This window comes from Enhydra lutris, unplaced genomic scaffold (genome assembly GCF_002288905.1).
Source record: "Enhydra lutris kenyoni isolate GAN:26980312 unplaced genomic scaffold, ASM228890v2 scaffoldscaffold38, whole genome shotgun sequence".
In the NCBI taxonomy this organism is placed as follows: domain Eukaryota; kingdom Metazoa; phylum Chordata; class Mammalia; order Carnivora; family Mustelidae; genus Enhydra; species Enhydra lutris.
Genome location: NW_019154122.1, coordinates 4,168,777 through 4,193,977, shown reverse-complemented (window position 1 = coordinate 4,193,977; position 25,201 = coordinate 4,168,777). Strand labels below are relative to the sequence as shown.

At 41.7% G+C, this 25,201-nt stretch overlaps 1 protein-coding gene across 7 annotated transcripts in view; it reads right to left on the bottom strand.

Annotated features, from left to right (window-relative positions):
* LOC111154599 (ubiquitin specific peptidase 48) overlaps positions 1–25,201 on the bottom strand; it is a 94,054-nt gene that overhangs the window by 5,185 nt on the left and 63,668 nt on the right. For 6 of the 7 annotated variants that reach the window (XM_022514273.1, XM_022514274.1, XM_022514275.1 and 3 more), the window contains 9 exons: positions 22,305–22,429; positions 22,019–22,141; positions 21,674–21,735; positions 21,114–21,224; positions 19,470–19,600; positions 18,992–19,098; positions 10,737–10,841; positions 6,202–6,357; positions 1,015–1,140 (listed from right to left, as the gene is read on the bottom strand). In XM_022514273.1, the coding sequence (XP_022369981.1) occupies positions 1,015–1,140; positions 6,202–6,357; positions 10,737–10,841; positions 18,992–19,098; positions 19,470–19,600; positions 21,114–21,224; positions 21,674–21,735; positions 22,019–22,141; positions 22,305–22,429 (1,046 nt within the window). The remainder of the gene's footprint in view (positions 1–1,014; positions 1,141–6,201; positions 6,358–10,736; positions 10,842–18,991; positions 19,099–19,469; positions 19,601–21,113; positions 21,225–21,673; positions 21,736–22,018; positions 22,142–22,304; positions 22,430–25,201) is intronic. The other variant, XM_022514279.1, reaches the window with a different exon arrangement.

Genomic DNA, 25,201 nt, shown 5'->3' with positions numbered 1-25,201 from the left:
TGTGGCAGGGTGAGCTGCGCGGGCCAAGAGGCCAATGACCAGCATGGACTCTAGCTGCCCGCCTGAAGGGCAAGTCCTTTGGTTAACACAGGTCGTTTCAGAAATTTTGGATGGAGGGTCCTTAGGGACTTGGCAACTTCACGTCTTCAAACTAATTCCACAGAACCTACAGTTGCAGGAAAAGCAAAGAAGTGAACAGAGGGAGGGGCGGGTGGTCGGACTAGGGTGGAGGAGTGGGCATGGGTGTGCTTCGTGGTTTCAAGGGCCTAATGCATCTCCCCAGAACTGAGGCTCCACGGTATGAAAAGCATATACTTCCCAAGTTCAAAAACCTGACAAATCTTCTACCACGTGACACAGTGGTGTTTGGCACAGTGGGGATACTTCTAGCCCAGAAACCAAAGAGGCAAAGGGAAGCAAGGCAACCCAGCGCATAGGGAGAGAGTAAGGGAGGGACTGGGCTAATGAGGCCGGCTCAATGACTCTTTTCCCCTGACAACCTCTCAGATACCCCTCCTTTCTAAAACTCTTCTCACCTCTCCTAACTCTACTCTACCCGAAGTCAATCTCCGTGGCCTGGCCAAGAATCCCATTAAGACAACCAAAAGTATTTTGCCCGTTGTGGCCAAACCTCGTGTCTTGTATTTGTTTCCTAGCTTGACTGGCTGGTGCTTCTAAGACCGAGGAAAAGAGAGGACGGTTTAACAGAAGTATGGTTAAGTAATTCTGCTGACCCACAAATTTGGGCACAGGCTAAATCTATATCTATTACTTTTAAAAAAAATTATGAAAACCCCACAAGAACCAACGATGTCTGGACCTCCTCTCAGTCTCTTGTGGCTCAGCCAGAGCCAGAGAATCCAGAAGCCAGCAGAAACTCACGGCGGCTGCTCCCTACCATGCCCTGCCGAGGAACGGAGGCCATCTTAACCCCTGTCACAACCAGTAGTTTACGTGTGGGTGCAGGTCACCAAAACCTTCTAGAACTTCCTCAGGTGAGGAGCCTTTACCTACCTTCAACAAAATGACAGATTCGGGAATGACGCCGAGGGTGCCGAGGGTGGCACAGTCATCACTTAGAATCTTTCCGTCGATTGACAGATTCTGGTCAAAAGGAGCAACCGAAAACGCATGCATGATCTGTGCCAATACAAAAGAAAGTGCGCATAAGGCAAAATACCGCGACTTACGCCCTATCTGAATGAGTGAACACACGGATCCTTTAAAACAAACAAGTCTTCAGACTACAAGATACTACTCTGTGCAGTCAGCCCACTGGCTTCTCTCCCACCGAGACTATCATCCCAGCATATCAGAGAACATCCTTAGGGGGGGTTGGTGGAGAACAATTATAGCCACGATCCTTCTGTTGGGCACTGTGCCCCCTCAATGAGGGGTGCGGGGAAATCCCAGGAGAAGGGGGAGCACGCTGACGGCTCCTCTGGCTTTAGGGCCTGGGCAAGGAAATCACGGTCGCTTCTCATCGTGCCGAGGTCCGACATTCTTTGGTCAAGTCAAGTCCAAATTCTTTCCTAAGACCATATTTAAATTAACCAGTGGGCCATTTGGATTCTTCTTTCGGTTTTAATTCCTTCAGCAAGCCTCAACTATGTAATTCTGCTTAAGACCACTGTATATTCTTAGATGGTCTTGTCTCTAGGAACCAAAATACGAATTTTTCTTTTCTTTTTTTTTTAAATTTTATTTATTTATTTATTTGCAAGGGAGTGAGAGAATGAGCAGGGAGAACAGCAGAGGGAGAGGGAGATGCAAGCCACTTGCTGAGCAGGGAGCCTGACATGGGACTTAATCCCAGGACTCTGGATCATGACCTGAGCTGAAGGCAGATGCTTAAAAGACTGAGCCACCCAGAAGCCCCCAAAATATGAATTTCTTAAGGGAAGGGACCATATATATACACTCCATCTTAATTCAAGCTAATTGTTAAAAATGAAAAAATACATTCAGAAACGTATGCATAATACACATTTTTTCCAACATCACAAAAATGTCTTATTTTTATCATTTCTGGAGAGTAATTACCAGTGGGTGGACAAGGAGGAGTTGGCCTTGGACAGGCACCTGAGATCTCAGGGTCATGAGATCCAGCCCTGTGTCGGGCTCTATGCTAAGTGCGGAGTCTGCTTAAGACTTTCTTGCTCTGGGGGTGCCTGGGTGGCTTAGTGGGTTAAGCCTCTGCCTTCGGCTCAGGTCATGGTCTCAGGGTCCTGGGATTGAGCCCCGCATCGGGCTCTCTGCTCAGCAGGGAGCCTGCTTCCCTTCCTCCCTCTCTCTGCCTGCCTCTCTGCCTACTTGTGATCTCTGTCAAATAAATAAATAAAATCTTTAAAAAAAAAAAAAAAAAAAGAAGAAGAAGACTCTCTTGCTCTGCCCATCCTCCCCCCAAAATAAGTAAATCTTTAAAGAGAATTCATTTTATAATGCTTCATAACTTATTCAATGCTTCGTGTATTTTTACAACATGCATGTTTTATTACATCAATATTCACGATGTTGTGGGAAAACTATTCTACCTTTATACGCACTCTACTCCTCTACTCTGTGTCTGGAAGGACAAAGCAACCCTGAGCCAACTGTGTGTATAATAGGGCCCAAGAGCTTTCCAGGCCAGGAAGATCATGAGTAGAAATGTGATTTTAATAATGGCATACAGAAAAGTAAGAACAAGGGTAACAACAGCGGCCTCCTCTCCCAGTTCCTTCTGGTTAGGCCAGAATCTTAACTGGACTTCACAGAAGGACATCAGCTCCCGAGAAACAAACAGATGGATCGGGACGCCTGGGTGACTCAGTCAGTTAAGCATCTGCCTCTGGCCCAGGTCATGAGCCCAGTGTCCTGGGAGAGCCCCACATCGGGCTTCTTCCCTGCCTGCTGCTCCCCCTGCTTGTGTGCGCTCTCTGTCAAGTAAATAAATGAAATCTTTAAAAAACAACAAAAACCAGAGACAACTCCGTGGTTCACGGGCACTGACATCAATGATCTGCCTGCGTACCCATAACCGTAAACTGGTAAGAAGCACTACCAGGACACGTCTATCACAGCCGGCCCGGCAGTCATCAGGCAGAAAACAGCCAGCCCGGGATTAATAAAGGGGACCCAGGAGGAAGAAAGAGTTTCAGTGGAGGTGTCTAGGGCCAGCTTACTGTGGGAGATGTCACAGCTGCTGGCCTGCAGGAATGCCTGCTCACATCCCCTAACCCCACGAGGTTGGACAAAGCACACAGCTCCAGCCACAAGCACCCTCACTGAGGGGCTGATGCTCAGTACTTTACGTTTTGAGAACACAGACAAGGACACTTAATTAAATTCATTCAACAACTAATGAAGCTTTTATTAAGAAGCCACTATGAGTTGAATGCTTTGCTCCGTGCTGGAAATATACAAGTGAGTGCGTAATCCCACCCTGGAGGGGTTCAGAAAGCAAGGGCAGAACAACGTAGCCTAGACGCTGGCAGAAGGCATATGTCAGATCTGGGGAGGACAGAGGAAAAGAGTCGGTTCGACAGCTGGAGGCACAGGCAGGTCTGCAGAAAGGGTGCTATGGAAGAGAAACAAGTACTCACTAGTGAGGAGAAAACGCTCTTTCAGAATGAGGGAACGGGACAATCAAAGGCATGGAGGCCTTTGGTACAGTAATTTACAAACCATAAAAACATCTGAGTATAATTACTCGGATATGGGCCTCTTTATCAAGCAGGTGCAGAATCCCTGATCTATGCAGCACACGAGGAACAACAAGAGCCCTGTTCCCTAACGGGGAGCGGCTCTGGACTGCTTGCCACAGTGCCAGGGGGTGGGGTGGGGGCAATAAGGAAATAAGGAAACCCACGGTTGGCCTTCAGCTACCAGCCATTTAACCTCTGTGCCAACGTCTCCTCCTCTCTAAGGCAGGCACCATTGCCCGCTCAAAACCTATCTTGGGGAAAATGAAATAATACAATTAAACACTGAACATCTTCTGTGAAAGGAGATCAATCAATTGTACTTCCATTTACTTTACGGTATCAGAGGTGGATGAATTAATAATCAGACAAAGCAAGCTTCTTAAGGTTTTAAGAAATTGTAAACGGGCCCTGTGCAGAATAAAACATTTACAATTTTACAAAGGTTGTCCTCCTGTTAACTTGGAAATGCAATATCCCTAGGAGGAAAGGCTCTATCAAACATTAAAAAAGGCATTACATACTTTAAAAAAAAAAAAAAAAAAACGAAAAAAAAAAAAAAAACCGAAAAAAGAAAAAAGAAAACCTCACCCACCACCACTAACTGAGGGTCCCACGCACGCCCGCTACAAACCACACTGCTGGCCAGGCTGCCAGGCAAAAGGTCACCTCTAGTGGACGCATACAAAGCCACTACCACTGAGCAGTGAGGGAGAATGACATTTCACTGCCCTTTGTTTTGACTCTAGATCACAGTGCCCTCAAAGCCTTGGTGGGGGAGGGGAGGACACCGCAAAGGACCCATCCAGGAAGAGCACATCAGGGGTTTCATTTGAACTGTGGCTCCGCTTCAGACAGCAGCTCGGTGCAGGTAACATGGTCCTACACGGAGGATTATTTCTGCTGACTTTTGATTTGTTCTTCAAAAATGGTAGTCCGTAACAAAAGCAGAAAGCAGAACAGGCTTTTTGAATGTCTTTATCCACAGGGGCTCTTTCTGTAACGTCAAGGTTCTGAATGTTCGAGGTTTACCACTGACAGGCAAAAAGCCGGCGAAGAAACAAGCTTTCTCAGATGTAAAAGGTACAAGAACAGAGTAAAGAGATTATGCCAACAAGTTTATTTTCAGAGCCCCGGGTTCAACCAAGGGAAATAATGTTCCCAGGACAATCTGGAACATGTAACACCCTCAAAGGAAGCCTGTACTTCTGCCTCAATTACAATGATAAATAGCAGCGGCAAGAAAAATGCAGAACCAGGAAACAATGCCGCGTGCGAGCAGCAAAGAGGGAAATCTGGTCAAGATTTTGGGTATGTATCAGCGCCTGAAACAGATTAGCGGCCAGATTTTCTTCCTGGACATCTTGAACTTATCAGCCGCTCTTGCCTAGATCTTGGGACACACCACTGCCATGCTCATTTACACTACTTTCGTACTGATACCGAGAAATAACACAATCACGAAGCATTCTCATAATGCCTACTTGGCATTCACTGAACTGATGTGCAAACCAATGCTTGTTTGGGAGGAGCGGTGGGGAGGGATGGGGAGGAAAATGATCTAAAATGAATCTTTAAAAACCAATTTGGAAAACACCACTCCATAATAAGACATGGTAAAGGGAAGTTTAAAATTCTAGCAGGAAGAGTCATCTGACACCAAAAACATTGTGAAAGAATTCCTGACTCATCGGAGTCAATCAACAATGAAGTAGCTCCCGTTCCCCTTACCTTTCACAGCAGATCCTGGTAACTGGATTGAATACCTACTTATCAAGTGGTCAAAGGAAGACATAGGGCAGGATACAGCAAGGGAACGATGATTCTGGAACAGCCTTGGCATGCAGCAAGTTAAATGGCTCTCGCTGTTTCTCATTTTTGTAAACTACTCAGAACCTGCTCAAGCTTTCACAATCCAAACCACTTTCACCTTCACACAAAGATTCCTGATTATTTTGTCTGGGTTAGAAAACTTTTTAGGGGCACCTGGGTGGCTCAGTGGGTTAAACCTCTGCCTTCGGCTCAGGTCATGGTCTCAGGGTCCTGGGATTGAGCCCCACATCGGGCTCTCTGCTCAGTAGGGAGCCTGCTTCTCCCCCGCCTCTCTGCCTACTTGTGATCTCGCTCTCTCAAATAAATAAATAAAATCTTTAAAAAACAAACAAAAAAAACCTTAAACATTTATTTTTCAATAACTGCTCAGCCAAGGGCCTGAACTCACGTCCCTGAGACCAGAAGTCACATGCTCTTCCAACCAAGCCAGTCAGGTGCCCCTGATTCTTAGCTATTTTGAAAATTTTAAGCCTTTCCAAAAGAGAGATTTATGTCAATTTAGGCATTATTGTGAAATCACAAGAATCCCCTCTCAATGGATTAATACTATGAGCAGACAGAGGTTACAATTAAAATGGCCGACAAAGAAAGAAAACAGAGACGAGTATATAAACGTAAGGGGAAGCAACTCAGGAAGGTCCTCAAGGTCCAAAGTGTACTTCAACAAAAGTTCTATTTTCCTCACCTGAATTTTCAGTTCTTTTAACGTCTGATTAGCAGAAACAAGAAGTGCTTTCTCACCACGAACTTTTCTATGTCGCATACTGCGCCGAATGACTTGCTTTTGATAGGCTATGTAATTTTGATGGGTTATCTTCTGCCGCTTTGTTCCTCCATTGCTCTATAATAAAGATCCAAAACAAAGAAAGCACTGAAATTATCCACTCTGTGACCCACGCTCTTAAGTTCATTAAGTAGGCAAAACCGGTTTACTTATTGGTCCCTTAACCATCTGAAATTCAGTGTCAACAATGAGTGGAAACTCACCGGAGGTTCTTACTTTAGCAGGCTCACAGAAAACGGGTGTTGTCGGGGGTGGGGGGGAATGGGCAGGGGAGAAGATAAGGGAGGATAGACCTCACTGCATGTAACTTTTTTTTTTTAATTACTTTATAAAGGACATTTAAAAGCAAAATGGTATTTCGACCTTAAATCAGGAAAACACACATGTGATAAACTAAAGAACTTTAAGATTGCTAAACTTAATTCATAAACAACCTGAATCCTAACGTTCGTATTAAACATTTTCTTCCCTTCAGAATGGCATGGAAGCTAAGCAGAAACAGCTGAGAACTTTAAAACAAAAGACCATATTAATAAAAACATCAAACTTGGTTTAACTAAAAACAGGATGATACACTGTGTCTCTTGACAGGATCACAAAATAGCTTTGACTGTGAAAGAGTCTTGAAAAATATTAAACCTGAATCTCATCAGACACTGAGACCCGATTTCCAATGGACAGAAAATGTAGAGAACAGAGAAACAAAGGAACACCAGTAATGTAAGGAGGCAATCAGATGAATCCAGGACGTGGGACAATCTATAAGAAATCAAACTGGTGTCCACTCAGTGTCAAAGACAAAAAGTGACATTGTCAATTGTCCTAAAATTTGACAATGTCAAAGACAAGGGTCAGGTGACAAGGTAGGACCAATAGTCTAGATACAGTAAATGTATACCTTGAGAGCATGCTAGTTTGAGGAGAAAGTATTATTTTAGACATATTCAGGATACCTGAGAAATTTGAGCCTGGGTCATAGGACACAGTCTTATTTATGTTGGTCTAAGTATTTAGAGGTGAAAAGTCATGATGGACACCATCTACCTGAAGATAATTTGGCAAAATGTATAGGCATACATGTGGGTACAGAATTTATCACACGTGGGTATAGAATTTATCATGTAGCAGTCTTCAGAAAAAAAATTATAGATAAAAAGCCAATGTCTTTCTCCAACATTCCCAAAAAAGCCTCAGAGAAGGAGGTTAACAGTCAAGAGTCCTCTTTGAACCAGGCCAAGGAATGAGGGAAACAAGATTCCTTAAACCATTTTTTCCCTGCTTTAATTAAATCTGGATGAGGTAACCCCAGGCCTGGCTCTCCGGTTTCTGCTGTTGTCACTGAATGTTAGCTGTGCATGAGCAGAGCGGTCTGGGGGTCATTAGGGACACAGATGCCACATACTCATTAGTAACAGAGCTCCAGAGACTTACAAAGCAGAGGAGGATCAGGACGCAAGCACAGAAGAGCACTGGCTCAGGGGGACACCCACTGGCCAGGTGCCATGCAAAGCCAAGTTCCGCTCTAGCCCGGAGTCTACAGAGACACACAGGTGGTTCTAACATTCGTTAAAAACTTACGTGCAAAGGGGAGTTAAAAACAAATCAAGAAAAAGTTAATAATTTTCCTCAATTGCAGGAGGTCAAGCTGCACCTAAGTCCCACAATTAGGAAGAATAAAAATATCTACAACAAAATATAATTTTACTACAGACATACAAAACACAACCAAATAACAAATCCCTAGACACTGAGCAAGATATATTTTTTTTAATGGTTCTGATTTTAAATGGGTCTAAAAGCTTTTCCCAGAATTATTTTTTCAAAAACAAAACAAAACAGCATTTAAATCCAACTTATCTGACAAAAAACAGCCCACTGGTTTTAGATGGGTTTCAATTACCTAAGTGATATCCAACACTGGGTGCATCATTAACCTGAATTGGAGAAAAGGTCAAAGTCAAAGGGACCCGGCTGATCTAGCTTAGAGGGAAAAAAAGGGATCTGTTCCTCCCCATTAAGGACAAGTGGAGATGCAGCCTTTCCTATTACGGGGATTTAAATCAGCAATTGCAGAGGCTCTCACTGGACAGAGATACCGTAACACGTCACAAAGAAAATGTCAGGACGCCGAAGTTCTGAAAGCCATGACATTTCTTCTGGCACCACCTCCTCCTCTAAAGGAAGGTCACACTTGAGATTTTTTTTTGAGGGATAAAATATTTAAAACATTCTAGAGTATTACAATATCCAAACAAGGAGAGGGAAGACAAAAGAAAATTATAATGTATATATAAAAGAAATTACAGCATAAAAGGCAAGGTTTCCCATCATTCTCTAACATATTTGTAAATATGAAATCTGTTGTCATCCACAACTGAGAAGAGTAATTCTATATGCACTCTTTAAAAATTGCTGTGGTTATAACCACAATGAATAAAACTAGACATTCAAAAAAAAACTGGCTTCCCAAAAATCTCAATCACTTGAAAATATAGAGTTTTCTAAATAACTCGGGCTGAAAAGCAAAGCCTAAAGTAACAGAAGCTGAGGGCAGTATGAACATACATATCAAGCTTTACAAAGCAATTTACAAAGTTTACCAGAAGAATAGAAAATGAGTCAGTGATAACAGACTTGAAAAAAAGATGAGATTTCTAACTGATTATTAAACCATACTTCCAAGACATAATCACTGAAACAGTATCTCACTGCCAGCCAAGCAATGTAAGGCAACAGTGTCCTAAGTCGGTGGATATGCTCACGGCCCAACACCCACGTGATTCTAATGTAGCAACTGAAACAAGCCAACAGACCAGTTTGGGGATCTCTGCCTTGCAAGATGGATGGTCTGAGGCGATGGCGCCATGAGAAGAGCTGATGACAAACATGGTTAGAAGCTGACCAGAAAGCTTTGTTTGCCAACTCCAATCAAAAGAGATCGTCTCAGAGGGGAGAGGGGTAGGGAGAGGGTGGTTGGGTTATGGACACTGGGGAAGGTATGTACTATGGTGGATGCTGGGAAGTGTGTAAGCCTGATGATTCACAGACCTGTACCCCTGGGGCTAATAATACGTTATATGTTAATAAAAAATTTAAAAAATGTTTTAAAAAAGAGAGCATCTCAAAAACCACCCCAAGAAACATAAGGCCTACACCTACAACATGTGAATAAGCACAGTATTTATGATGTCCTGTCAAAACTCAGTCTGCGTTCCTGTAAAATGTCTAGGTTTGGTGAGTTCTGATGCACGGGGGCCCGCCAGTGCTGACTAAGTGAAGCAGGAATTTGAGGGGCAGATCACGGTCAGCGGGGGGATGCACCCAGTGCCTGATTTTGTCCTTTCTCATAGGTGCTCACAGTGAGTGTCGTAGGAGATCTAACAAGCCAGGGAAAACAAATGTGGGTTATCTCTCTGTACCGGCTGAAAAACTACGAGTACCTCAGGAAGACCAAGATTCAAGTCAAGAGGGCTTTTCAGACCTTCTTAATGTTGAAAAGAAGTGACAGTATCGGTGTGTACCGATGGCCCAGCAAGCCCAGGGAACTGTGCTCTTTAACAGCACAGATGCAGCAGAGGCCACTGGAACACCTTCCCTCCTTCAGGGAGGAGGTTCGCCGTAATTTCACTAGTTTTATTGCACTTAAGTGGTAAAGAAAGAAAACACATGCCTCATCTGTTTAAACTTGGAAAAAAACAAAAACAAAAACAAAACCTAAACTCAAATTAGAGCAGACATCCCATGAACTGAAGGTATCCACAGAATACCCTGCAACACTGTGGTCTGACTTTTTGAGAAGCTGAAACTTACCTACACCATGTATCGACTCTATTCCCATGTTATCTCCTGTTCTTAAGTTACTTCTCTCCAAAAACACTATGAATATATTTTCTCCAAAAACACTATGAATATAATCAAGCAACCAAACAAGTGGGCTAGAAAATCGTAACAAAATACACAGAGAGCAGACAGATGATCTGAGGTGGAAAAAATTAAATTTATCATAATGAAATAGGAAAGACGAAGGCTGGCCTGGTCATTTGATTAACACTTCTATAGACTCCATTAGTAAAGCCATAGCATATTTTGTTTGTAATGAGGGAAAGTGGGTTAATTTTTTCATACTTAAAAAAATCCATGATTAAATAACAAACCAAGATACGGATCCCATTTCAGCTTCTTTTCCAGCAGAAGATTTAATCATTGTATTGTATTTTAACCTTTCTTACTGAATAGTAACAAATGTATTATTAATCCTGGAATAACATATCTCATGGCTTTTTGAGAGAAATCAGGGCTGCGACTGCGTGCCAAGGAAACTAAGGAAAGAGGGCAAACAAAGGGAGTTGAGGACAAACATCCCATGTCTGGGGGCCCGGACTGGCTGCTTTTAGAACAGCGGAAGGTAGGACAATAAAAAGCAGCTTCACACATACTTGATTAAAATCTGGATCTTTTTCTCCATCTGGTTTAGCTTCTTCCTTATCCTCCTCTGTTTCGGAACTACTCACATTCAGCTCCGGAGCTGAATCCTTCATCACCTGAATGCAATCACAGAGAGAAGATGGTCAGACCTTGCCGGGCAGGTGATGGGAGGTGCTTTATCAATGGGTGGGGGCGGATAATAGAACCGGCAGAGGACCGAGACTCAAGGGCTGCTTCCTGTGCTCTTTTAACATGTTTGTTTCTATCCTAGGCTTTACTCATGTATAATGTGGTCACCATAAACGTAAGCAGTATCTGCAGAAGAATTATTATTGTTGGACTTTTGCAATGACGTTATTTTTGCAGAAGTCCAAAGATGCTCTAAATTTTCCCTAGCAGGGGGACTGTCAAACATTCAGACAGCGGGAGCCACAATACTTCCTGAAGACCAAGAAAAGGAAGCATGAAGGAAATGCTCTTTTACATTATGAAATACTGTTATAAAACTCAAAATAAGTATTAAAATTAGGTAAGTTGGATTTTTTTATTTTTTATTAATTTTTAAAAAATATTTTATTTATTTGCCAGAGAGAGAGAGAGAGAAAGCACAAGCAGGGGGGTATCAGGCAGAGAAAGAGAGGCAGACTCCCCACTGAGCAAGGAGCCCAAGCCAGGACTTGATCTGAGGACCCTGAGATCATGACCCGAGCCAAAGACAGACGCTCAACCGACTGAGCCACCTAGGCATCCCTGGATATTTTTTAAAGATACCAGTGTAGACATGGACTAATAGCCACAAAAGACTTAAATTTTTAGAGTAAACACAGAAATCCATGCCGGTTAACTGCACTTTCTCAGCAAATGAGGAAATAAAGGCCTTAGTTCAACTTGTGAAGCAGAACCCAAGACCTTAAGAGCATAATCGGTAAATTACTCTTCTAAAACAATGTGTTTGGTAACAACCGTCAAATAAAATGTAGTTTGGTCTCTAATTCCTCAAATCCTGGAATCAAATTAATGACATGCCCAGAGATCTAGGTCAGGATCTACCTAAGAGCCATCCCTAATATAACAGAAATGCTCCAAATCCAATTCGCATTAAGTTTTAACATCCCTGCTCCCAAAATACAGCCAAATCTGTCCTCCTTCATCTACTCTTAAAGAGATCAGGGCAAGAGGCTCTAAACTGGCCTTCCTTATTCCTGTTCTGCCCTTGCCAACTCAAAACACAGAGGCCAGGGTCACCTCTTTAAAGCATAAATTCATTCACACCATGACCTTAACTACAACTCTCCAATGGCTTACATCTATACTCAGAATAAAAGCCCAAGTCCTTGGTATGATGTATCGAATGTGATAGGATTTGTCCCATGCTCCGTATCACCATCCTTTGTTGGAAGAGACCGCACTTTAGACTAGTGTTGGTCCCTATGGTAGCCAGCGGATACATGTGGCTGTTTAAATTGAAATAAATTAAAAATTCAGTTCCTTAGTCACCTAGGCACGGTCACACGTGGCTACTGGCTCCCACAGCATACAGTGAAGACACAGAACATTCCTATCGCTGCAGTAAGTTCTACCGGACAGGGCAGTTCTACACACGACTCACTCTACTGCTTAAGCACATGAGGTACCCTTCACAGGCTGGACCTCTGCAGTGGACACTCAGGTAAACAACTCCTCTAAGACCTGTTTCTTGGCCATTTCCCATCTAACACTGTGACCTCCACCTTCATCAGTCTCCCACTTCACCCCGCTACATTTCCTTCAAAAACACTCATTCCTGTGTAATCACCTTATGAATTTATGGGTTTATTCTTGTTTTTTTTTGGATTGGATATTCTAGATCATTTTTAAACAGAAATATAATTAATATACAACATTATCAATTTCAGGTGTACAAAGCAGTGATTTGACATTTGTATGCATTGTGAAATGAACACGAAAATAATGCTTGTTCCCGCTTGCCACCGTATAAAGTTATAGAAATTATTTTCTGGTGATTAGAGAACTTTTAAAAGTTTTATTTTTTAAACAACTTTCAAATTTGCAATATAATTACTATTAACTATAGCCACCACTATACACATACATTACATACTCTATACACCCATGACTTATTTTATAGCTGGTAGTTTCTGTCCCTTGATCCCCTTCACCCTTTTCACTCATTCTCCTACACCAACCCCTGGCAATGACAAATCTATTCTCTGTATCGATGTTTTATTTGTTTTGTTTTGTTTTTTAGATTCTATATACAAGTGAAATCATACGCTATTTCTGTCCAACTTATTTTGTGTGCACCCTACCCTCAAGATCATTCCATGTGGTCACAAATGGCAAGACTTCATTGTTTTTTATGGCTGAATAGTATTCCATTGGGTACATAAATACAATTTTCGCTTTCCATTCATCTATCAACGAACACTTAGGTTACCTCCATTTTGACTATTGCAAATAATGGTGCAGTGAACACAGGGGTGCATATATCTTTAAGACTCACTGCTTTTGTTTTCCATGGATAAATACTCAGAAGCAGAATTGCTGGATCATATGGTAATTCAAGGAACCTCCATCCCGTTTTCCATAGTGACTGCACCAAATTTACACTTCCACCAGTAGTGCGTAAGAGTTCCCTTTTTCTCCACGTGCTCACAAATGCTTCTTTCTTGTACTTTTAATAGCCATTCTGACTGGTGTGAGGTGATCACTCGCTGTGGTTTAGAGTTGCATTCCCTGTTGATTAGTGATGCTAAGTTTCTTTTCACAAGGATGTTGGCCATCTGTATTCCTTCTTTGGAAAAATGTCTACTCAGATTCTCTGCCAATTTTTTTGATCCAATTTTGTGCTGTCGGAGTTCTTTATATATGATTTGCAAATACTTTCTCCCATGCAGTAGGCTGTTGATGGTTTCCTTCACTGTGCAGAAGGTTTCAGACTGATATGGTCCCATTTATTGATTTTTGCTTTTGTTGCCTTTGGAATCCATCAAAAAAAAAAAAAAAAAAAAGTATCACTATGAGGGATATCAAAGAGCTTGCTGCCTGTTTTCTTCCAGGAGTTTTATGGTTTTTGCTCTAACATTCAAGTCTTTAATCCATTTTGAGTTGATTTGTGTGTGAGATGGGAGATAGTGGTCCACTTTCGTACTTTTCCATGTGGCTGTCCACTTTGCCCAGCACCATTTACTGAAGAGACTGTTCCTTCCCCACTGCATATTCTAGACTCGTCTGTGGCAAAATACTTGACCAAAAATGCTTGGGTTTATTCCACTGATCAACGTTGTCTTGTTTTTACACCCATACCATACTGTTTTGGTTAGTGTAGCTTTGAAAACACAGTTTGAAATTACAAAGTGCTGCCTTTAGCTTTTTCCTTCTTTCTCAAGACTATTTTGGCTATTAAAGAGCTATTGTGGTTCCATACTAATTTTGGGGTTGTTTTTGTTCTATTTCTGCAAAAAAGAAAAAAAAAGCCATTGTGATTTTGACAGGGATGGCACTGAATCGGTAGACTGCTTTAGGTAATACCAACATTTTTACAGTATTTTTCCAATTCGTTAGCAAGGAAGACCTTTCCATTTATGTATGTCTTCTTCAATTTTATCAGTCTCATAGTTTCCAATGTATAAATCTTTTATCTCCTTTGTTAAATTTATTCCTGAGGATTTCTTTGTTTTTGTTTTTGTTTTTTTTTGGTTTGTTTTTAAGACCTTCTTTAGGAGAAATAGAGAATGAGCAGGGAGTGGGGAGGGCAGAGGGAGGAGTTCGATGGATGGCTCAATCCCAAGACTCCAACCTGAGCCAAAGGAAGGCACTTAACCAAACGAACCATCCAGACACCCTGTTATTTTCTTCTTTTTGATGGAACTGTAAAGGATATTATTTCCTTAATTTCTCTGATAGGTCGTGCTAGGTGTATAAAAATGCAACTAATTTTTTGTTGCTGTTGTTTAAGTAATATGTCCAAGGTTGGGTTTGAACTCACAACTCTGAGATCAAGAGTCCCATGCTCTAGGACTGAGCTAGGCAGGCACTCTGCAACTGATTTTTTATATATTAATTTTTGTGCTCTCCAACTTCATTAAATAAACAAATGGAGACTGAATTCTGACAAACCCTTTACTGCACCTATGGAGAGGATCATGATTTTATCCGTTTTATTAATGTACTATATCATGGTGGCCGATTTACAGATGAGCCATCCTTGCATCCCTGGGATAACTCCCACTTGATCACAGTGTATGTTCCTTAAGATTTTATTTGACAGGAGAGCGAGCGAGTGAGGCCACGTGTGAGTGAGCGCATGAACAGGGGCAGTGGGAGAGGGAGAAGCAGGCTCCCTGCTTAAGCAGGGAGCCTGATGCTGGCCTGGATCCCAAGACAGACACTTAACTGACTGAGCCACCCAGGCGGCCCATATGTTCTTTCTAAGTTATCGTTAAATTTGGTTTGCTAATATTCTGTTGAGGATTTCTGCATCTGTGTTTACAGGGGTACTGGCCTGTGATTTTTTTTTTTTTTTTTAATGCGGTTTCCTTGTTGGCCCTGTAAAATAAGGTTGGGGGCATTCTTTCATCCTCAATTTTTTGGAAGAGTTTGAGAAGGTTTGGTATTAAATCTTCATTGAATGTTTGGTGGAATTCACCAATAAAGCTATCTGGTCCTGGGCTTTTGTTGGGCATGTTTTGATTAATGATTAGCTCTCCTTATTAGTAATCAGTCCATTCAGATTTTCTTTTTCTTCATGATTCAGTCTTAGAAAATTGTGTATTTCCAGCAATATATCCATTTCATCTAGATTTTTATCCAGTTTCTCCTTGTAATTAATTTCCAGTTTCATACCAATGTGGCTAGAAAAGATGCTCGATATGATTTCAATCTTCAATTTACTGAGACTTGTTTTGTGCTCCGGTTTTTTACTTATCCTGGAGAATGGCCAATGTCCATTTCAGAAGAATGTGTATCCTGCCATTTTTAGATGGAATGTTCTGTACATATCTATTAACTTTGTGTGGTCCAATGTGCCATTTAAGGCTGATGTTTCCTTACTGGCTTTTTTTGGTCTGAATGATCTATTCTTTGACAAAAGTGGGGTAGGAAAGGCCCCTAGTAGTACCGTATTGCTGTCAACTTCTCCCTTTACCTCCGTTAACATCTGCCTTAAATATTTAGGTATTCTTACGTTGGGTGCATATTCACAAATGTTTAAAGCTCTTGATGGAATGACTCCTTTATCATTATGTAATGCCCATCCTTGTCTTTTATTACAGTCTTTGTTTTAAAATCTCTTTTCTCTATATATACACTTTCTACTGAAATTACAAAGTGCTGTTTACATGAAACAGGTTCTTCCATCCCTTTACTTGCAGTCTATGTATGTCCTTACACCTGACATGAGTCTCTTATAGGCAACATATGGATGGGAGATGGTTGCAGTTTTTTCTTTTAATTTATTCAGCTACTATTTTGATGGGAGAATTTAGCCCATTTACATTTAATTATTAATAGGTACATATACTTATTGCCAATTTGATTGTTTTCTAGTTCCTTTCTATTCCTTCTCTTGCTTTCCTCCCTTGTGGTTTGATGACTTTGCTTAGTTTGTTCTCATTTTTTGTGTATATATGATAGTTTTTTGCTTTTGGTTAACATTAAGGCTCACGCTAACAACTTACATATAATACCCGTATATTTTAAATTGACAGCAAGTTAAACTTAGTCACATTCTACAATTGTCTTCTTATAATCCTCCAATGTTTTTTGATGTCATTTTCTACATTTTTTAAAACTTAAACTAATTATTGCAGTCATACTCATTATTAGTATGACTTTAACCTTCAGACTACCTTTGTAAGTGATTAATCCACTTTCTTTTTATGTATTTACGTTTACCAGTGAGATTTTTATTGTCACGTTTTCTTATTACTAATTGGTACCCTTTCTATTCACCTTAAGAAGTCCCATTAGTATTTCCCAGAGGGCTGGTTTAGTAGTGATGAACTCCTTTAACTTTTGCTTGTCTGCAAAATTATTGTTCCTTTAACTCTGAATGATATCCTTGCCAGGTAGAGTGCTCCTGGTTACAAGTGTTTTCCTTTTAGCCCTTTAGATATGTCATTACCACTCCCTTCTGGCATGAAGTTTGTGTTGGTAAGTCTTACAGAGGTTCCCTTATATAAAACAAGTTGTTTTTCCCTTGCTACATTTAAGATTCTCTACTTCTGACATTTTAATTATGATGTGTTGTGGTGTGGGACTATTTGGGCTCATTATGTTTGGAACTCTCCAGGCTCTCTGGATCCAGGTGTCTGTTTCCTCCCCCAGATTACGGAAATTTTCAGCCATTATTTCTTCAAAGAAGTTTTCTGCCCATTTCTCTCCTCCCTCTTCTGGACCTCTATAAGATGAATGTTGTTATACTATAGGTCCCTTAAGCTAGTTTCATATTTTAAAATTCTTTTTCCTTTGGGGTGCCTGGGTAGCTCAGTATGTTAAACATCTAACTCTAAATCTTAGCTCGCATCTTGATCTCAGGGTTATGAATTCAAGCCCCACATTGGGCTCCACACTGAGCATGCAGCCTACTTAAAAAAACAAAAAACAAAACAAAAAAACCCCCCAAAACAAAAACTTTTTTTCATTTTACTGCTCTGGCTCAGTTCTATGGCTCTCTTCCAGACTGCTTATTTTCCTTCTGCTTGATCTGGTCTCCTGTTGAAACCCTCTAGTGTTTTTTTTAGATCAGTTACTGCGTTCTTTAGCTCTGTGACTTCTGTTTGGTCCTTTTTAATATTTCCTCTCTCTTTGTTGAATGAAATTTTCCTCTGTGTTCATCCATATTCTCCCAAATTCTGTGAGCATTTTTATGACCATTACTTTGAACGCTTTGTTAGGTAAATTACTTAGGTCTGTTTTGTTATGGTTTTGATTGGGGGTTTTATCTTATTCTTTCATTTGGAACCTATTCCTGTGTTTCCTCTTTTTGCCTGATCATTTGTTAGGTGAAACGATCTCTCCTATTCTCAAACCGGTGGCCCAGTATAAGCACTGAACCTTACTGTTTAACTTCCGACTTCTATGCTGTCTGTCAAATGGTCTGATTGTTTCAGACCCGTGGGCCCAGAAATGCAAACCCCTCTGGCCACAAGAACCCAGTGCCCACTGGGCATCCCCTGAGGAGACTGCATGCTTGCTGGCTCTGGGGTGCCCCAGGGAGCTGGGGATGTGGTAGTCTGCAACAAGTGCACAGCACACTAGCAGGTTAGAGAGTACAAAACTGGTACCCACCAGTGTGCGCACGAGCAAGGCGGAGCAAGGCCGCACCATTTTAAAATGGTGCGGCCCCCAGCGGCTCCGGTCCCTGAAGGGAGTCCCAACAAGCTTTAACCCCTTTGGCAGATGCTTTAAGATGAGCAAATGAATCTCCTTCACATCTGATCGAGGCGTTTTGCAAACCGCTGCCTTTGCACGGGGTCCCAAAGTAAGTCAGCCAGCGCAGGACGAGGTCTGAGAAGCATCATCTCCATTCTCTACAGCCGTATGATTCTCCTGGATGAAGTCCCCTTGGTTTCAAAGCCAGACAACATTTGGAGAACTGCTGGCTCTGGTGTAGGTCCCAAGAGTTGGGGGACCTGATGTGTGCCACAAACCCTTCTCTCCTCAGGAAGGAGTCCATATCGTGAGATCCCTCCCCATGACGGAGGGCTGTGATGGGGGTGGTGTTTTTGGTGAGATAATATCTCTGCTTCTCCTGCCCATCCTGCTGCGACCCCTCTATCCTTTGTGGAACAGCTGTTTAGCTAGTTCTCAAGTTCTTCCAGGGGTAATGATTCCATATATAGCTGTAGATTTGCTGTATCCTGGGAGGAGGTTATGTTCAGGATCTTCCTATCAGGATCTTACTGCCCTACTGAACCATCACCCTTTCTGGGTTTGTTCTTGATCTTCCTCAATAGGTACAAATATTTTTGAGGGTAGGTTCCTGGTTGGTCTCTCTTCTGTACCACTGTATTCCCTCCACACCAAGCCCATACCTGGCACACAGCTGACATTCAATAATTATTTGTGTATCAAATCAATAACTGACTAAATCCACATACAATCCCGTAAGTATTCATCTTGAATTCTTATCCAGTATGAATTCTTACGCTCTAGCTCCGGGGAAATAAAAATGTAATCTTGGGCAGGCTCTAGTGAAAATCTATCAGCAAGTCAAAAAGCCAACTTGATCATTACTAGTCACGGCCATGAGAGGGACTGGTACCTTTTTGTTATCCACAACTTTATGAACATAGATGGTGGCCTGAGTATATTCACGCAGGTCCCTCTGCTGTTGGCACAATAAGCCCTCTCTGCATTCTGGACAGAGTTCTAAAAAACAAAATAGAACAGAAGTAGGTGGGGAATAACTGTAAAAGCATCAAAAAACTATAAACACACAGCAAAGTTACCAGTGAACATTCATTAAATAGCTATTACTCTTAATTCCCATTAATTATTGGATATTAATAATACCAGTAAGGAAATTCACTTACTATCAACTAGTAAACGTACAAATAATGAGAGGGGTATAGAATAATTCCCACCTCGGGTGTATTTGTTTAGACCTGAATACATTATCGTTAATTTTATTTTATTTTATTTTTGATCGTTAATTTTAAATAGGGAATACAACAGTGACACACTCTCCTTCCCTCTTAAAATGTCATGTGTTAACTATACGAACAAATATGAAAACTTACTTGGCTCAGAAATATACTGTGTTTCTGAAGGGTTTGCATCTCCTACTTCAGTTCTTGTGATTTTAATTACATGATCCACGACAAAGAGCTTTTGTATCATCTGCCACTCACTGGGCCATATGAGAGCTATACTGTGCAAAAAAACACAACATGCCTTAAGACACATGGAAATTAAGAGAACTAAAATAATCCATTAGTCTCCCAAACCCAAATCGCCAAATCACTAAGACCAATATTTAATATAGAAAAGTTAAGAAAAAGATACATCATCCTCAACAAAGAACAGCAGTAAACCTCATACAAAAGGAGAGTGTTAGAGCAGTGAAACTCAAGATTCACATTACAGGGATCAACAATTCTTGTAAGTCTAAATCTCAAAAACTGAAACTGAATGAAGGATAAATATCATATGATGTCTGCTTGTAAAACCCATTTTCAAATAAGCAAAATATTGCTTTTTAAGTAGTACTTTCTGAGCAAGGTAAACCTCAACTACAGGCCCGAGATGACTGTAAGCAGAACAAAGGGAGAGAGAAAGGGAGGAAGGGAAGAAAGGTTGAGACTGAGGGGCCTTCAGTTTTATTTGAACTGTTTAATATTTAAGTTGCCTGGTACACACAGCTGTATTATTATAGTTATCCTCCTGATGTCTAGCATTTACAACACCACCCGCATAGAGGAAGGAAGGAAAAAAAGAGTTAGGGGAGAAACTAGAAAAATTATTTTTTTTAAGATTTTATTTATTTATTTGACACACAGAAAGAGATCACAAGTAGGTAGAGAGGCAGGCAGAGAGAGGGGGAAGCAAGCTCCCTGCTGAGCAGAGAGCCTGATGTGGGGCTCGATCCCAGGACCCTGAGATCATGACCTGAGCTGAAGACAGAGGCTTAACCCACTGAGCCACCCAGCTACCCCACAGAAAGAAAAATTAGTAACTGTAAGCTTCCCTAAATGATGTGAAAGTATTAACATGAATAGTAAACTCCCTACCTCTACTCTTAGTCCCAAAGGAATGATTATGTATGTGTTCCAATGTTCACAGTTTATAAGCAATATCAGAGACATTCTATGTTCTCTTACATAGTTATCAATTCTTTGAAAAGATAAAATGGCAATATCATGGGTAAATTTCAGACATGAGTCCTTTTGGAAGCACTTGAAGAGTGAGTGGGACAAAAATTTTGACTTTAAGACCCCAGAATTGCAAATGACCAGCCCAGTAGCTCTGCTCTGGTGCCACAGTGCCTTCCTCCTCCTCATCTATTTGCAGAAGCCCGGTGGCTGCAGGAAAAATGAGGACAAGCAAGCCCCTGGTGATTAAGGGATGCTGGAAGAGGTAAACCAGAGAGGCAGTACTGGAACTGGCAGCTTGGGAGAAGAAGATTCGGGCTCTGGGAAGGACAAGGTAGACACAAAGAGCACGGCAGTTTCAGGCAGATTCTCACCTGCTATATGGAAGCAGTCTTGCCCCCCACCACTCCTTTTTTAAAGGGGAGTGCTCACTCTAGTGGAGCTTTTGAAAGGACAAACCCCACAGTTAGGCAAAGGCCTAGATCCTTCAAATACACTGCTTGTGTCAGATAAAAATTACCTAAGCATTCATTATTAATCACTAGAAAAATTACATGAGGAGAAGAAACTCACAGTTTAGAATCTTCTTTGGTCATGGAAGCAAATGTAAACATGAGCCCCCCGTGGGGGCACAGAAGAGCACTGTTTCCAACCGACGACACGGGACTACATCTTGTAGGTTTTCTACTCAAGTGAGACAAAGAGGATCAACATACATCAATCACTACCACAATCACTCAAGATGTTTAAAATAATTATTTTTACATCTGTAATGTATTTAATTGTCAACAAAAGAAAATTTTAGCATATGCTAAAAAAGTAACCATCGAAGGTACTGTGATCAGAATCCATAAATACTTTTTTTTTTTTTTAAAGATTTTATTTATTTATTTGACAGAGAGCTAGAGAGAGAGCACAAGTAGGCAGAGTGGCAGGCAGAAGGCGAGGAAGAAGCAGGCTCCTGGCTGAGCAGGGAGCCGATGTGGGGCTCGATCCCAGGAGCCTTCTTCAATCACAGCCTGAGCTGAAGGCAGACGCTTAACCGACTGAGCCACCCAGGAGCCCCTAGTAATTGTTAAAAATATCAGAATCAACAACAAAAGAAAAAGGAAATACAAAATTTGGGGCCGTACCTAACAAACTTCCGCCATTCTTCTACGAAGAACTGTGACACGATGTATAGAACATCCGTTTCCTGGAACAAGAGAATCACATGCAAATGTCCATTAACTCACCTACCTCTTTAGGGAAAATGTTTTCCCATATGCTGTCGTTCTCCTATTTCAAGTTTTACACATATCATGCAAATATAGCCCTCTACCAAGAAAGGCTCAGCTAGGGTAAACCCTCCAATGAGACAACTAAACAATGAGAATCAGAGGCACTCTGGGTTGTTCCCAAACAGTTCATTAGGCATTTGCAAAGCGCCTTTAAAAGGTTAAGATGAATTCTATCCTACTTTATGGGGATCACTATACCTCTGGCCAGTTACTGAGACACGGTCTGTTCTTATCCTGGAATAAATTTGGAAGAGAAGTCTTTTGCTCATTTGCAATCATCTTATGTAAGGCTTCATTTTCTTCCCCTTCTCTTTCTAAAATCTGTAAGAGAATGAAACAAGAAGTAATCAACCACCCCCTGCTGACAGCACAGGACATGCCTCCTCCCTACTCCCCCCACAGAAGTACAATGTCAATTCCCGGGGAAAATCAATCCAGGGAGGCGGCATGTGATTTCCCCAGGAGGCAGCACCACATTCAGTACCTTGCACTGGGAACAGCATTCTCTGTAACTTGGAAACTCGGGAGCCTTTGGAAAGTACTGCTGCAGTTTACTCCAAGCCTCTTTAGAAACAAGTCTTCTTTCATTTTCAGATATGCATAACTCCCCTGAGTTAAAAAAAAAGATTATATTGGGGGGAGCTTTAAAAAAAAATCAATATAGAGCCCCCCAAAATCTCCTTCGACCTAAACAAAATTTATAGATACTCTTTTCTTTCTTTCCTGTAATTCACTCTTTTCCTTAGTTTCAAAACTCTTTAAATTTCATCCTTAATTCTGAAGAACTAGCCATTCCTGTATGTCCTTAATCGAAGTCTGTGATTGAAACACCAGGCAATTAAAAAACAAAAAACAAAACAAAACAAAAAAAACACACAAATGTAGAAGACTAGAGCCAAGCACTTCCCATCTCTCTCTCTCTCTACCTGTCAGCAAAGGAAGCAGTGAAAAGGGCCTTCTGGGGATTGAGGTACCCAGGGTGGCTGAACAGCAATGTGCCTCCACTCACATTCAAATGCCACACTCACCACTCGCCTACGGTTACCTCCACCCACTCCGGCCGGAGAAATAGGTTGGGTCCAATCTTTTTTTTTAAAGATTTTTTTTTTTTTTTAAGATTTTATTTATTTATTTGACAGAGAGATCACAAGCAGGCAGAGAGGCAGGCAGAGAGAGAGGAGGAAGCAGGCTCCCCTAGAGAGCAGAGAGCCCGATGCGGGGCTCGATCCCAGGACCCTGAGATCATGACCTGAGCCGAAGGCAGCGGCTTAACCCACTGAGCCACCCAGGCGCCCCTAAAGATTTATTTATTTATTTATTTGACAGAGAAATCACAAGTAGGGAGAGGGGCAGGCAGAGAGAGGTGGGGAAGCAGGCTCCCTGCTGAGCAGAGAGCTGGATGTGGGGCTCCATCCCAGGACCCTGGGATCATGACCTGAGCTGAAGGCAGAGGCTTCACCCACTGAGCTACCCAGGCACCCAAGGTTGGATCCAATCTTACCAGAGCCATTCTCTCACATATCAACTCAAGTTGAATAAAGCAAGCCCTGTTCAATAAGAAAACCATCTCCAGTCAAAATCCAGTTGGCTTTCTTACTACTGCTGGTCACCCCAGTTCCTGGGAATCTTTGAAAATAGCAAAGGACTGGGTGCCAGGGTGGCTCAGTCAGGTAAGCCTCCAACTTTTGGTTTTGGCTCAGGTCATGATCTTATGGGTCATGGGACTGAGTTCCATGTCAGGCTCCTTGCTCAGCAGGAAGTCTACGGGGAGAGTCTCTCTTTCTCTGTCCACATTGCCCACCCCTGCACACTTGCTTTTCTTTGTGAAATAAATAAAATAAATACATCTTAAAAAACAATACAAACCCAGAGGAGAACACTGGTCAGCACCACCCGCCATCCTCTTCTCCCATCACAGGAATGCCCAGGCAGCAGCAACTCCCAATCTTAAGGGCCCCACATCAGTTTACTGCTTGCTTGCCCATATCAGGCTTTCAGGGGGCCTGTCTGCCTTTCTCTACCCCTCGCCCCTTTTCTGCTTCTACTTCCTGTTGTTTCAGCTGTCCCTGGCCAGTAAATTAGTGAACTGCACTTACATTATTAGGTGTAGTCATTACGCTCCCCCGCCAAAATCTTTAGGTTTTCAAAGCCATACATTTGTTTCTACCTCTATATCTAAGAAAAATAAAGCCAGTAACTTTTCAAAGTACTGTATCATCATTTTTTGCTTTACAGGTTCTATAAAATAAACAGAATCAGTGAAGTTGATCTACCCAGTCACCGGCGTGGGTTGTTAATAAGGAAGCGGAGATATAACCTCAGGTCTGTCTCATCCAAACCCCCAAATTTCTAACACCTTAAAATGCATCGTCTTCCTTTCTATCTCTCATTGAGCTTTGAATAACCCCAAGAAAAGATTGCTTTAGAGAACTTATTATCAGAGCAAATAGGTCACACTGTAAAAATTAACCTTCTTTCTGAGTAGATTGTTGACTTAAATTTCCTGAGGTCATGAAGACCTATTCCAATACGTCTATCCTCAGACAACTGGGGAAGTTTTTTTAAAAGGTTATCTGGAGGGGTGCCTGGGTGGCTCAGTGGGTTAAAGCCTCTGCCTTCAGCTCAGGTCATGAACCCAGGGTCCTGGGATCGAGCCCCACATCCAGCTCTCTGCTCGGCAGGGAGCCTGCTTCCTCCTCTCTCTCTTCCTGCTTCTCTGCCTACTTGTGATCTCTGTCTGTCAAATAAATAAATAAATCTTTGAAAAAATAAAATGTTAACTGGATTATCGGATTCTAATTTAGTACATCTTTATGATGAAATATAATGCAGCCATAAAAAAGATGACAGTAGATTTCCACAATCTGATTTAAAAGAACTCCAAGGCAATTATAATTTTAAACTGGTTTCTTTTTTGCTCTCCCCCCACAAGACTGAAGGCTACGTTTGTGCTGAACCATGTACCTGATTCAGAAGAGGTACGTGAACAAAGGAAACAGTAATACAAACACACACACACACACTTTAAGGGGATTTCCTGTCACTGGGGACATGTTGCCCTAGTTCTGACGGGAGGCATTTCAATGCTGGATATGTATAAAGAACAACCTAAATTTATTTCTGAATTCAGGAGACTATTTTAATAAATCACTTCATTGCAGTTTGATTGAATAAACAAAGTCCTCTCCCCTGTACTTCTTACCATATTTCTAAAGTTAGTGTCCTATCATTTTTTTAAAAAAGATTTTATTTATTTATTTGACAGAGACATAGTGAAAGAGGGAACACAAGCAGGGGGAGTGGGAGAGGGAGAAGCAAGCTTCCCACCGAGCAGGGAGCTCGATCCCAGAACCCTGGGATCACAACCCGAGCCCAAGGCAG